Source organism: Microtus oregoni, unplaced genomic scaffold, assembly GCF_018167655.1.
Source record: "Microtus oregoni isolate MIOR12 unplaced genomic scaffold, Mior012 000007F_ref0000211, whole genome shotgun sequence".
NCBI classification, from domain to species: domain Eukaryota; kingdom Metazoa; phylum Chordata; class Mammalia; order Rodentia; family Cricetidae; genus Microtus; species Microtus oregoni.
The window spans coordinates 45,128,422-45,143,452 of record NW_024543066.1 but is presented as its reverse complement, the minus strand read 5'-3'; the positions used below and the strand labels follow the sequence as shown (position 1 = coordinate 45,143,452).

Genomic DNA, 15,031 nt, shown 5'->3' with positions numbered 1-15,031 from the left:
CCAGGCTAATTAAAGCATGTCACCACAGTCCATTAGTGAACACCATGGAGGAGGAGAGGCTCGTGGGCGCGAGGATGATTTCACTCAGCAACTCTTCACTGAGCAAGTGCTGTGTGCCAGGCAAGTCACGCGGGCTATGAGAGAACAGCGCAGGTGACAGGCCCCTGTGAGCAAACATGGCTTCCACAATGGACCGTCTTCACTATTCACGGTCTGAGTGGATTTAGAACCACCTCAAAGTGTGTCTGTGTCGGTGTTTCCAGAAAGATTTGACTAAAAAGGAAAAGATGGCACCAAGTTACGTCTGGAGTTGTAACTGCAGAAAGGGTCAAAGTGAGCTGAGCTCCAGCATCGCCCTTTCCAATTCCCGGACTCTGAGCACAACGTGACCAGTCACTCATCTTCCTGACACCATGCCTTCCCACCACACCAAACTAGACCTGTGGTTCTCACCCTTCCTAACGCTGTGACCCTTGGCTACAGTTCCTCATGTTGTGGTGACCCCAATCATAAAATTATTTATTTTATAGCTGTAATTTTGCTACTGTTATGAAATGTAATGTTTGCTATTTGGATGGTCTTAGGTGACCCCTGTGAAGGGGTGATTCAACCCCCAAAGGGGTCGAGACCCACAGGCTAGACTAGACCCTCAAAAACCAAACTCATCCCAAGTTGCACTGGGCAGGTGCTGTACCACAGCAGTGAGGAAACAGCTAACACATCTGTGAGTTCTCACCCACAACCACACAAAGCCACCTTCTTAATGACCGTGTATGAGCCAGGCAGACTCCTAGTAACTTCCCACGCAGCTTAACCAGGCCAATCATACGGAAACTGCCAGGAACTGGGCTTAAAATCTCTAATCAAAATATACAAGGTGGGGTTGCAGAGATGGTTCTGGGCAGGACTACGGTGGTAATCCCCAGTGCTCCTACAGCCAAAGGGGAAGGGGTGGAAGCAAGAGAACCCCCAAACCTCACAGGCTGTTCACCCTGAAAGAAACAACCACAAACAACAAACACTTCCTGTCTCACACAAGGTAGGAGATGGGACTGGAGAGACGGCTCAGCTGCTGAGAACCCTGGCTGTTCTTGCAGGCGACTTGGGGTTGGTTTTCAGTACACACATGGCAGCTCACAAACATGAGTTGCAGCTCTGAGGGACCTGGCGCCCTCTACTAGCCTCCTAGGGTACTGCATGCACAGTGACCTAACATGCAGACAAGGTGAGAGATGAGGACTGACAGCTGAGTTGTCCTCTGAGCTCCACGCGCGCACCTGCATGCACGCACATACATGCATGCATGCACTTGTGTGCATACATCTGAACCCAATCAGCCTTAAAAGAAGAGGTTACTCTTATCCAGAAACCTTCGGGACTCCAGCAGCACCCCCTCATGGCCCTCCGAGCCCCTAGACTGTAAGAACAGGCTTGCACAGAGTCCCTCAGGAAGAGCTGCTTGAGCGGGATACCATTGTGTTCATTGCTTCTTGAATTTCACTAGGACTTGCTTGGATGTACAAAGATTAGATAATAGTATAGGGGTTCTGTAATGTGGAGGAACCTATCAAAGACTACCAGAATTTAGAGAAAGGTGGGCCATCTTCATGACTTGGTAGAGGGAAGATATTTAAGCTGGGCTCCCAAAAATTCATTAGCATTTTTCCAGCCAGTAGGAGAGAAGGGAAAGAGAATCCCTCAAGGAGAAGTATCCCTGCTCAGGATGGTGTCTTATAATGGTGTGGTGCAGCAGCCATATTGAGACCATGAGGCACCACGAGCACAGGTAGACCAGAAGGATGGAAGGAAGCAGAAGCCTGGATGGACTGATGCTGTGACACCCTCCCCACCCCCCACCCCCCAGTCTCAATAGAGAACTGGTCAGGGCTTGTTGTTGTTGTTGCTGCTGCTGTTTTAAGCACTTGGTCAAATTTCTGTTACTTGGATCTGGAACACCATAGTTCCTACATGGCTCCCTCTGGCCCCTCTTCCCTCACTAAGCTGTAGTTCTATCTTTGGCTCCCAAGCCCTCCCACCTAGAACATTTCTTCCTCCACACAGTAGGTACCCAACTCACAGGTGTTAAAGAGTGAAAAGGGCCACCGACTCCTGAAATGCCAGTATAGGCCATGGCACCTTGCCGGTGGGAAGGATGACTCAGGAGTAAAGCATTTCCTCTGTCAGCTTAAGGACCTGAGTTCAATCCCAGGCACCATGTGTGGGATGTACACGGACATCATAGTGTGTGCCTTAACCCCAGTGTTGAGGGGGGCAAAGCCAGGCAGATGTCTGAGGCTTGCTTACCAGACAGCCAAGATAGCAAGCTCCAAGTTCAGCAAAAGACCCTGCCTCAAAACATAACACAGAGATCAATGGCGGAAATACCCAATACTGACTTCTAACCTGCACATGGGATGCAAAGAGGAGTCACCAGCATGCACACACACACACACACACACACACACACAATTAAACTTTGGCATTTCGATTTGCTTTGCAAATAATTTTTTTCATTAAGCCAAATAACTCTAGCAGTGGCCTAAAAACAAACATTTAAAACAGGCGCAGCAAAAATTGAGGCTCTTCGCCCTGAAAGGAGAGAAGATGTGTTTACCTAGAGAGCACCTGCAGGAGACATTAACATTTCCAAATTAAGGGCGCTTTGCATTTTCGCTGCATTAACACATAACACAGCCATTTAGACATCAGAGGTACACCTCGAGCTTTTCCAGAATGTGTTTGATCTAAGAAAATGAGAAATGTGCACACATGCACGTGCGTGCACACACACACATGCACGCATGCTCGCACCTACATGGACAGTGCTAGGCTCCCACACAGTTCTCTGCCTCTGGTAATGACTCATTTGCCATTATGAATCTTTTTCTGGGGCAGAAAGCCTGCAGATGGAGTAGTGAGTGTGCCCTGCATCTCCCCATCATCAGATGGAGTAGTGAGTGTGTCCTGCATCTCCCCATCATCAGATGGAGTGAAGAGTGTGTCCTGCATCTCCCCGTCATCAGATGGAGTGGTGAGTGTGTCCTGCATCTCCCCATCATCAGATGGAGTAGTGAGTGTGCCCTGCATCTCCCCATCATCAGATGGAGTGGTGAGTGTGTCCTGCATCTCCCCATCATCAGATGGAGTGAAGAGTGTGTCCTGCATCTCCCCGTCATCAGATAGAGTGGTGAGTGTGCCCTGCATCTCCCCATCATCAGATGGAGTACTGAGTGTGCCCTCCATCTCCCCGTCATCAGATGGAGTAGTGTACAAAAGAAACTGCCATGCTTGTGCAATGGAGCCCCTTCATCTCTGTGAAGGAAAGCAGCTGGACACAGGGTTCTGTGCTCTCTCAGCAACAGCTCCCAGACTCCTCCGGCAGCCTCATCTGTACTCGACCTCCCCATCTTCTGGTGGAATCAAAGTCTGAAAGCTGAAGGCTGAACGAGGGCGCTCGGGCTTTCTGTTTGACTCAGAGCCATGGAAGCATTTCCTTATTTGCTGTGTAAATATTAAGAGGCTTTGTCTGGAAGTCTGGGCCTTTACCATCTCTTGAAAGATGGGAGGTCCCGCTTTGGTGTCGCAGATCTGCACAGCATCAGCTGGTGTCCTTTGCTCAAGGTTTGTGAGGTCTCTCCGTTGCTGGTCCCCACCCGAGGCTGGCCCAAGGTTGTGAAGTTTCTCTCCATTGCTAGTCTCCCCCACCCAAGCCAGGCTGGCCCAAGGATGGTGCAAGGTTGTTAGGTTTCTCTAGAGGGCTGGTCCCCCACCCCCACCCCCGAGGCTGGACCAAGGTTGTGCGGTTTCTCTTGGCTGCTGTTTCCCCTCACCCCCACCCCCCACCCACTCCCACTCTCACAGTCCCCACCCCCCTCACCTCTCCACCCCCCACTCCCCCCACCCCCTCTCCAGACTGGCCCAAGGTTATGAGGTTTCTCTCCTTTGCTGGTCCCCGCCCCCAGGATGGCCCCGCCCCCCAGGATGCCCCAAGGTTGTGAGGTCTCTCCATTGCTGGTCCCCGCCCGAAGCTGGCAAACTTCTTCAGATGCTAGTTGCCTTGTGTTCTCAACAGCTGGACAGTTACTCACATAGGTATCTAATCAGAACTGGGAGTGATTTGGCCACGAGGAGAGCATGATGGGTCTTGATGTGGGTGTGTGTCCAGTCTTATGCACCCCCAGCTTCTCCTGCTACATTGCCTCGGTGACCCTTGCTTAATGGTTTGTTCCTTATGTCTTGCTCAGCCTGCTTCATATACACCTAGGACCACCAGCCCAGAGATAGCACCACCCCCAGGGAGCTGGGCCCTCCCACATCAGTCATCAACCAGGAAAATGCACCACAGGCTTGCCCATAGGCCAATCTGGTGGGGGAATTTTCCCAACTGAAGTTCCCTCTTCCAAAATGACTCTAGCTTGTGTCGAGTTGACATAAAACTAGCCAGCACTAGCCTCACCCACTCTACATGGATTTAATATGTATTGAAGTATCATTGTGGATACTCGCTGTGGGCACTGAATACATAATGTGACCCTGGATAATTGAAACCCTGCCCTTTCGAAGGGGCTTAGGAGACCCCACTCATTGCTGAGGCTTTCTAGGCAATTCAGGGTCACTAGCTCGTGAGGCTCCCTCTCTGGGGAGCTACTGACTATTAATACTTGCTGGGGAAGGAAGAGACTTTTCTTCAATGGTGTAACCACTAGTAAAGTACCTGTGCCCCAGTGCTGTGTCCCTGTGGATAGCCTGCATCCATGTTCTAGTAAGTGACCCTAAAGAAACTCATTCATTGAATTACAAAAAGAAAGAAGGGGGAAGGAAGAGAAAGAAGAACAAACGGAACAGGAAATAGGAGAAAGGAGAGAAGAGGAAAAGAACAGGTGGGAAAGTATGGGAAAGGAGGAGAAGGGGAAGGAGGGAGAGGAAGACGAAGGGGAAGCAAAGAGCAAGGAGGGAGAGGAACAGAAATTATGTTGCTCCTGGGAAGCTTCCAGCCTGCAAGGGAGCATCAGAGAGCTGCCATCTCCACACCCTTAACATGAAGCAGTCACTGTATATAAATAGGGTCACTCAGCCCTCTCGGGAGCACTAAGTTCTACCCATTTCACAGAAGAGAAACTGGGGCTCCAAAGGCTATGGAGCATGTGATACAGATGAAAGCCAGTTACCTGCTTATTAGCAGCATGTTCCTGAGAGTCTGGACTTTTGTGATTCCTTCCCCCAACACACACACACACACACACACACACACACACACACACACACACTGGAAATCTGGGCTTCTCCAAGGCTGAGACCACATGGTCAGATCACTGGGCTGGGCTCTTCCCTCCCCATCTGAGAGCCACTGCTCTGTCACTGCTCTGAGGATGGCAAGACCCAACCACAGGGCAGTGCACTCCAGTAGGATCCTCCCATTAAAGCAGCAGAAAGCAACACTATCGCTGAGGCTGTAATGAACTGGCACCCATGCTCCCTATCTCTCCCAAGGACAAAGAATTGTGATGGATATGGAGTGTTTCCAACTCCATCATGCCCTTCCCCTCCCACGGGAAATCCTCCTCTCTCACTCCTGTCAGTATCATTTAAGATGTCTCTGGTCTCTTATTGGACGCTGTTTGTCACCATGTCTGGGAGGACTCTGGCAAGCTAAGAGCTAAGGACCAGAAGATGTTCGACTGTTAGAAAACTTCAGCCATATCTATCCTGCCTTCCAGAAAATAGAAAATACTTTGCGAAGCCTTAGGCCACAGGAACCTAGAGACTGGACCATCTTACTCTACACATGTACAGACTGAGAGAGTGGGATGGAGCAGCACTGCTCCACATCTTCATCTGCATCCCCTGTACCTCGAACCCCAGCATCTGCATCCCCTGTACCTCCATCACCAGCATCTGCATCACTTGTACCTCCATCACCAGCATCTGCATCCCCTGTACCTCCATCACCAGCATCTGCATCCCCTGTACCTCCATCCCCAGCATCTGCATCCCCTGTACCTCGAACCCCAGCATCTGCATCCCCTGTACCTCCATCACCAGCATCTGCATCCCCTGTAACTCCATCCCCAGCATCTGCATCCTCTGTACCTCCAACCCCAGCATCTGCATTCCCTGTACCTTCATCCCCAGCATCTGCATCCCTTGTACCTCCATCCCCAGCATCTGCATCCCTTGTACCTCTAACCGCTAGCATCTGCATCCCCTGTACCTCCAACCCCAGCATCTGCATGCTGCACCTCCAACCCCAGCATCTACATCCCCTGTACCTCCATCCCCAGCATCTGCATCCCCTGTACCTCCAACCCCAGCATCTGCATCCCCTGTACCTCGAACCCCAGCATCTGCATCCCCTGTACCTCCATCACCAGCATCTGCATCCCCTGTACCTCCATCCCCAGCATCTGCATCCCCTGTACCTCCAACCCCAGCATCTGCATGCTGCACCTTCATCCCCAACATCTGCATCCCTTGTACCTCCATCCCCAGCATCTGCATCCCTTGTACCTCCATCACCAGCATCTGCATCCCCTGTACCTCCATCCCCAGCATCTGCATCCCTTGTACCTCCAACCCCAGCATCTGCATCCCCTGTATCTCCAAACCCAGTATGTGCATCCCCTGCACCTCCATCGCTTGCACCTCCATCCCATGCACCTCCAATCCCAACATCTGCATCCCCTGCACCTCCAAACACAACAAGTACATCTCCTGCACCTCTAATCCCAGCATCTGCATCCCCTGTACCTCCATCCCCTGCACCTCCATCCCCAGCATCTGCATCTGACTTCCGGATTCCATGTCCCTTGTTATATGACATCCCTAAAGTGACAAGCCTCTCCAGACAGGAACTGGATGATTGAGGTTGCTGGAGATCAATGGGAGAAAGAGAGAGGAGAGAGACTACGAAAAGGCAGAATGAACCATGTCCTAAGATCAGCTTGACCATCATTGTATGTGAGTGTGTGAATGAATGACACTTGTGTGTTTGTTTCCCAGAGGACAGCGTAGCCTGTAGAGCTGTAGTTAACAGTTGTGAGCTGCCCGATGTGGTTGGTGCTAGTAATTGAACTCAGGTCCTCTGGAAGAGCAGCCAGCACTCTTACGAACCATCTCTCCAAACAGGATAATACATTTTTAAAGCATCAAACTGTATGTTTGCAAGTTGAATTCTATGGTGTGTTAATTACATACGAATAAAGGCTTTTTAAAAAATCAAGCACAACTACTTCTACTCTTGGGCAAGCTGCCTCCTGAATGGGTCCGGGAAGTAGAAGGCAGTCAGGATCTCAGGATGCTACACTGATTTCGAGTCATCAGATCAAGGGGGTGGGGATACAAATCAGATCCAAATTTCCAGGTGGGGAAGAAGGAAGGTGGGATGGGTAGTCAGGTTCAGGAGGCCACTGTTGGGTAGATTCTCTGAGACAAACATGGGAAAGACAATGGCCACCTCTACTTCAGCACGCAAGAAAGAGGTTCTAACACTGTCACAATATGAATCTCTGATGAACCCAAGAATAACACTGGTCCATGAGTCAATCAGCCTTGAGCGAGCCCCCATACATAGTAGGTAACACTTGGGATGATGTACACTTGCCACACTCAACCTAGAGCAAGATACCCAGAGGAAACCTTGAAAACATTAGGATTCAAGCCCACTGCTAGAAAAGAAGACCCCAGAATGTTAACTAATCCCTTTTCATTCCCAGGATGAGGCTAAAATTCTTTTTAGTGTGGGATATCCCCGTGTCTGGGAACTCACTATGGCTAACGGTAGCTCCTCCTACCTTGAAGTGACTAAGACTATTAGAAAGATCATATTGATTTGAAATCTATCTCACCAGAGCTTCCTACCTCTGCCTTCATCCTAATCCGATCTACTCCTGGGAATCACAGGAATGTATTCATCCAAAGGGTATCACCGAGCATCCTGTAACCACGTTACAGATGTAACCACGTGTGCATCTCTTCATGTGGTGTGCCAGCCTCTCAGTCCCAGAAGGGCTACTGTGGAGACACGAAAGATTAGCCACTTAAATTCAATATAAATTGATTGAACTAATTGTTCTCCTGAAATAGGAGTGGGCTGAAATCCCTTCTGAGGTGGTTTTCATAGTGAGAGAGAGCAGGATGGATGCATGGAGGAGCACCCCGAATTAGGTAACATCTAACTCTATATGACCTCGAAAGTCAATCAGAACTGAAAATTTCTAGACTCAGGGACAAAGAGCACAAAAGCAAGTCCACAGGAAGGAACACCGTTGAGCAGTAATGGGGAACTTTGTCACACGGACAATCAGAAATTTTCAGAGGTGCAGAGATGGCTCAGTGGGTAAAGTGAGGACTGAGGTCAGAGACGGCCCAGTGACTGTGGTGGTTTGAAAGAAAATGGCCCCCAAAGGGAGTGGCACTATTCGGAGGTGTGGCCTTGTTGGGGTGGATGTGACCTTTGTTGGAAGAAGTGTGTCACTGTGGGGGAGGGCTTTGAGGTCTCCTATGCTCAAGCTACTCCTAAACCATTTCCTGCTGCCTGCAAGATATAGGACTCTGAGCTACTTCCATGTCTGCCTGCACACTGCAGTGTCTCGCCATGATGATACTGGACTAAACTTTTGAACTGTAATCCAGACCCAGTTAAATGCTTTCCTTTAGAAGAGTTGCTTTGGTCAAGGTTTCTTTCAGCAGCAGAAACCCTAAGACAGTGGGTTTGAGAATGAAGGTTGAGGTGGCTCAGAGGGTGAAGTGCTCACCAAGCGTGTGTGAGGATGGGATGACCTTAGGTGTCAGCATCTACACACACAAGGTCTTCACCAATCGCAACAGCCCAGGATCAGGCTAGGGCCCATCCGTGGATGAATGAATACGTGGCGGGTATAAACAGAGGGGTTTAATTTTAACCGTAAAGAAGAACAAAAGATAAATACTAACTGCAAGAAAATGGATGGAACTGCAGCTCAGCACGTTAAGGGAAATAAGCCAGGCTCAGGACACAGATACATCCTGTCTTCTCTCTCGTGTGTGGGATCTAGTCCTAAAAAGTAAAGACTGGAAGACTGGGGATGTAGCTCAGTGGCAGAATGCCAGCCCAGCCTGCATGAGGCTCTGGGTTTAATCCGCAGCACCACCAAAGGGGTGGGGGGAGATGAGGGAAAGGAGACAGAAGAAGAGAAAGCAGAGAAAGACAGGATAAGGAAGGAGATTGGAAAGAGGAAGAATACCAGAAGAAGAGGAAAGGGGATGAGAGAGAGTGATGGAGTAGGTCAACATGATCAAAGTAATTTATCTATTCTTGGAAATCTTATAATAAAAGCCAATATTTTGTGGTTAATATATGACATGGCTTAGGGATGGTATAGCCATCTCGGTCTACAGAAGCACACTATGATGTCCCTGCAGAGGCAAACTCACAGAATAATACATACCTCAGGGTGTGTCCCCATCAGTAGGCCCTGCATGACGGTGGAAGAATGGTGTGAGCAAACACTGCCAGTACAAGCTTGCTTTGAAAAAAGCAGGGACAGTGGGTGGCTCAGGGGGGAAAAGCCACCAAGCTTGAACACCTGTAGGAGAGAACTGGCTGCCACAAGCTGTTCTGACCCCACTTCTGTGTGCTGTGGCACGCACACACAAACACACATGCACAAATAAATACGAAAATAAAGAGAGAACTCAGGGCAGACATGAAGACGCAGTTTCTAAGTAATTATCATATATTTATAGTACTATGCCTGGGAGAGCATTCTAGCACATGCTCGTAGCTGTAGTTACTGAACAGTGAAATGAGAAGACACATATATTTGATTCTTTTTTAATTTTTAATTATTTTTAGATTAACATAAAAGTCCGATTTTATTACAGCATCTTGTCTACATGTACTATTTTGCTTTGTTCTCAGTTACTCCCCTGCCTAAATGTTTTCTTCTTAATTCTTTTTTAATCCTTAATTTTATTTTGTTTATGTTTATGGGTGTTTTTGCTTGCATGTGTGTCTGTGTGCTGTGTTCGTGTCATGCCCATGGAGGCCAGAAGAGGGAGTCAGATGCCCCCGCCCCGGAACTGGAGTTACAGACAGTTGTGAGTTGCCATGTCAGCGCTGGAATCCAAACCCAGGTCTTCTGCAAGAGCAGCCAGTGCCATCTCTCCAGTGTCTCCCCAACTCTTTCCTGTATCTGCATTTATACCCAAAGTTCCTTAAATGACCATGTGCCATTTCCTCCCCCCCTCAAATAAAAGCAGTTTTACTATGTAAGAAATAAAACAGTGGAAAATTTCCAGTCACTTTGGCACCTCTGGGGACCAGTTGGGCCCTTGGTGGACTTCTTGTGACAAAAGAGAACTGGACCTAAGCAGCATCCCAGAGTTGTCACAGAGGTAAAACCCGAAAATGCAGGTGAGGAACTTGGAAATTTGTAAATCAGTGTACAGTGTTAGCTGTTGTCAACATTATAACTCACAATTACTTCATCTGTCTCAGAGCAGAGAGGCAGAATCCATAACAAGGTAGCACGGGGTTTGACATGGGAACTCAGAAAATACAAGCGTGCGCTAAGAATAGAAAGCTGAAGTCCATAAAAGTCCTGAAGGGATGTTCGCGAGCGAGCTCAGCAAGCTTGGGGAAATGCTTAACAAGAAGCCAAGAGAGAGGAAAAAAAAGCTTACAAGGTAACCAGGTGTTAACGGTGCTTCCTGCCTAACAAGCCACACACACAAGGTTCTGTCTTCGTTTTGTTTTAAAAAGGAAGTCTTGCCGGGCATGACAGCTGAGATCTGTAAGCCCAGCACTTGGGAAGCCAAGACAGAATGATCATAGGTTCAAAGGTAGGCTGGGGAGATGGCTTGGTGGGTAGGGTGCTTGCTCATGCCATACAAGCATGAGGACCCAGATTCGATCCTAGAATCCACATTAAAACAATGGGTGTGTGGTATGTGCTTACCACCTCAGTACTGGTGAGGTGGAGACACAGACCCCGGTTCTGCTCAGCTCTAGACCTCAGTGAAATCAGGAAGACCCACGAGAGACTGTTGTCTCAAGAAATAGTGGTGGGAGTGGGTAGAGAGACTCTGAGTTCAGGTCCCCAGAATGCATGTAAAAAGTCAAGAGAGTAGAAACAGGCAGTTACAGAACAAGGGCATGCATACACATATGCACACGTACACATGGGTGCGTACACACACACAGTCTAAGGCCATCATCTGTATATATATCAAGTCAAGTGACACTTTCCACTTGGATTCTAACTAAGGCTTTCAGTGACTACCTTGTGCCTAGAAAATAAAGAACAGTGTCTTAGTTAGGGTTTCTATTGCTGTGAAGAAGCCCCATGATCACAGCAACTCTTACAAAGAAAACATTTAATTGAGGTGGCAGCTTCCTGTTCAGAGGTTCAGTCCATTATCATCACAATGGGAAGCGTGGTGTCACAGAGGCAGATATACTGCTGGTTACATCTTGATCAGAAGGCAACAGGAAAAGGTCTCAAACACTGGGCCATATCTTTAGCACAGGAAATATCAAAACCTGACCCCACAGTGGCATACTTCCTCCAACAAAGCCACACCTCCTAATTGTGCCACTCACTATGAGTTTATGAGGGCCAATTACAAACTCCCACAAACAAGCTTTCTTATTCCAAGTTCTAGATGAGTGGGAATAACTCAGCCAAGTTCAACAGCAAGTTCAGATCAAGATGGTAGCCAAAAGTAGACTTGACACGTGGGGAGTCTAAGGGTACCAGTTCTCAGGGGCTGGCTGAGTGTGGACAGCTATCACAATTACTGATCAAAAAGAAAAAGTACACCTAGGAAGGCAGGTGACTATCAGCATGTGGGCACAAAGAACAAAGTGACCATGGCCTTGGCGTCCGCTTACAAATGAGAAAGAGGGACTGAGGCTGAAAGGTAAAGCATTTGTCTAGAATGCATGAAGGCCTGGGGTCAATTCCTGCAACAGATAGATTGATGGTAGATAGATAGATAGATAGATAGATAGATAGATAGATAGATAGATGATAGATAGTTGATAGACAGACAGATGATAGATAGAAAGGCAGATAGATAGATAGATAGATAGATAGATAGATAGATAGATAGATAAAGAGAGATAGATAGATAGATAGATAGATAGATAGATAGATAGATAGATGATAAAAATAGACAGATGAGTTAGATTTAGGGGAAGAGGGAAAGAGAGAGAGATGATAAAGGCAGACAGACAGACAGAAATTCCAGTGGGGCTCAAACAGCCCTTCCCACAAGTGTGCATGAGAAATTCAGAAGAACCAAGTAAGCTGATGCAGCGGTATGATGCATTTGAAGGCAATCTCAGCCATTTGTCTTTTTGGAACACATTCTTCACACACAAGACAAGCTACAGTTTCCAAAAAGACATGCCTACCAGTAACAAGTTGAGTCCTTTTCTCCTCTATGGGAACCCACCATACACACTGCTTTGATTCTGGGGACTGATCTAACAAAACACCTTAGAATAGGTGACTTCTAAATACTAAAAATGCATTGTTCGTGGTTCAAGAGCCTGGAAGGATGAAAATCAAGATGCCTGATGGTTCAGAGTTTAATGATGGTCTGTTCCATATATGTATGTATGTATGCATGTATGCATGTATGTATGTATAATATATATAATTATATAATATATTATGTATATTACCCTGTGTACATGATACAGGAAGAGGAGTATGACATGGCAATATGTGGGGCTTGTTCTCTCCTTTCACCTTTACATGAGGTTTGGGGGATCAAGTTCAGGCATAACATTAAGAACACTCTAGGAAGCTAAATCAGCATCCACACATCCAGACTATTAATTATAACATAAAAATGCATGCAGTCCACTTTTAGGTGGCATTTGTTACCTTGTCCAAACATCTCCTAGCCACACAGTGAGTTCTTTGGCATCAGACATCGTATCTTCTACAACTTAGCTTGCTCCAGAGCAACTGTCACCAGTCCTAGATTGTAACCAAACTTAACAAACGCTGCTGGAACAGACGGGTTCCTGACCCTCGAAATAGCTCCTGAAGCGGACACTATATGGACATTAGCTGAAATATTAATAATCAATGAGTTTTCTAGGCAGACCAATTAGATGTAAATAAACCCTCTGAGCAGATGGCACCCAGGAGCTCTGAAGAGTGAAATTGCAGAAATGGTAACCAAAGAAAACGTGACCTGTTGTGAGTTATTTTGGGTTCCTCCTAGAACTTGGATCCTGCTCTAAATCATTCCCAACCACAAAACCACTTATGAAGCGCCAGGAGCCAGAGGGCCCAGAGTCCGACTTCTGCCCCAACACACGATCGTGTGGCACACACATTCAGAGATTACACATAAGGCACTGAGTGTGAACTTGGTGGAAAGTTGGCTGGGATTTTTAGGAAATTTAGACATAGACAAGTTCAAATACTCTTTTGAGGGAAAGAAAACAGATGCATTCTGGAAGGGACAAATCAGAGGCCAGGATAATGTAGAGAATTTCAAAAGTCCAACAGCATGGTTGTATGGTTACTAATGTCTCCACCTGCCTGGGCTTTGGTGTGGTTGAGCTAAACCTAGGACCTTGTACTATAGGTCTTACCAAACCCCGCTGACAGTGGACTGGCAGGGCCACCACACTGGCACCTGTGGGAGTGAGCAGCTCTGGAATCTGGTGTGAGGTTTAGCCCTCCTTGTTAGCGCAAGTGGATTAAGAGTTACCATAATGATACACCTCTGGGGCTGTCTGCAGAGAAGTGAGGGCATGTTCAGAAAGCTTTATCTGTTGAGAAGCAACCACCCTAAATACTGGTGGCACAGTCTCTTGGGTTGGGGTTGTGAACTGAAGGAAAAGGAGAAGGTGAGCTGAGCAACAGCCTTCATCTTCCTCTGCCTCCTGACTGGATGCAGTGTGGCCGCCTCCAGCTGAGCAACAGCCTTCATCTTCCTCTGCTTCCTGACTGGACGCAGTGTGGCCAGCCGCCTCCAGCTCCCTCCCTCATGCCTTCCCTGCCATGATGGACTGTAACCTCAAACTGTGAGCCAGAATAAACCTCTTCTTCCTGTTTTATTAATGTTTTGTGTGGTGTGCGTAGTATATGTATTTATTATTTTGTGAGCATTACGTGTATGTACGTGTGTGTGTGTGTGTGTGTGTGTGTGTGTGTGTGTGTGTGTGCCTGTGAAGGTCAGAGGTTGATGTTAGGAGTCTTTTTTGGACTGCCCTCCAACTCAGGGCCTCTCACTGAATTAGTGACTCAACAATTAGACTAGACTGGCTGGCCAATGAGCTCCAGGATTCCTCTTTCTCTCTCTCTCTTTCTCTCTCTCTCTCTCTCTCTCTCTCTCTCTCTCTCACACACACACACACACACACACACACACACAGTTGGGTTTTTCTGTTGTTGTATTTTGTTTTTGTTTTTCCTTTTACTCTTTTTTCTTTTGGGAGCCTTCTGCCCAGCTTCAAATATTCACACAGAGACTTATTATTACTTATGAATGCCTGGCTTTAGCTTAGCTTGTTTCTAGCCAACTTTTCTTAAATTATTCCATTTCTCTTCTTCTATATTTTGCCTCTGGGCTTTTACCTTTCTCTCTGTATATCTTTTCCTTCCTTCTTATCTCATGTGTGGCTGAGTGGCTGGCCCCTGACATTCTCCTTTTCTCACTCCTCTCTTCCACTTTTCCTCCTTCTATTTATTCTCTCTGCTGCCAGCCCTGCCTATCTCTCTCCAGCCTCACTATTGGCCGTTCAGCTCTTTGTTAGACCAATCAGGTGTTTTAGACAGGCAAAGTAACACAGCTTCACAGAGTTAAACAAATGCAACATAAAAGAATGCAGCACAGCCGGGCAGTGGTGGCGCACACCTTTAATCCCAGCACTCGGGAGGCAGAGGCAGAGCCAGGCGGATCTCTGTGAGTTCGAGACCAGCCTGGTATACAAGAGCTAGTTCCAGGACAGGCTCCAAAACCACAGAGAAACCCTGTCTCGAAAAACCAAAAAAAAAAAAAAAAAGAATTCAGCACATCTTTG

The 15,031-nt window shown here is 47.5% G+C and overlaps 1 protein-coding gene across 1 annotated transcript; it reads left to right on the top strand.

The window, feature by feature from the left end:
• The first annotated feature begins 5,785 nt into the window (after window positions 1-5,785).
• LOC121450297 (keratin-associated protein 12-2-like) lies at window positions 5,786-6,193 on the top strand. The gene has a single exon (XM_041655125.1). The coding sequence runs from the start codon at window positions 5,786-5,788 to the stop codon at window positions 6,191-6,193; it is 408 nt and encodes a 135-aa protein (XP_041511059.1).
• Window positions 6,194-15,031: the final 8,838 nt, after the last annotated feature.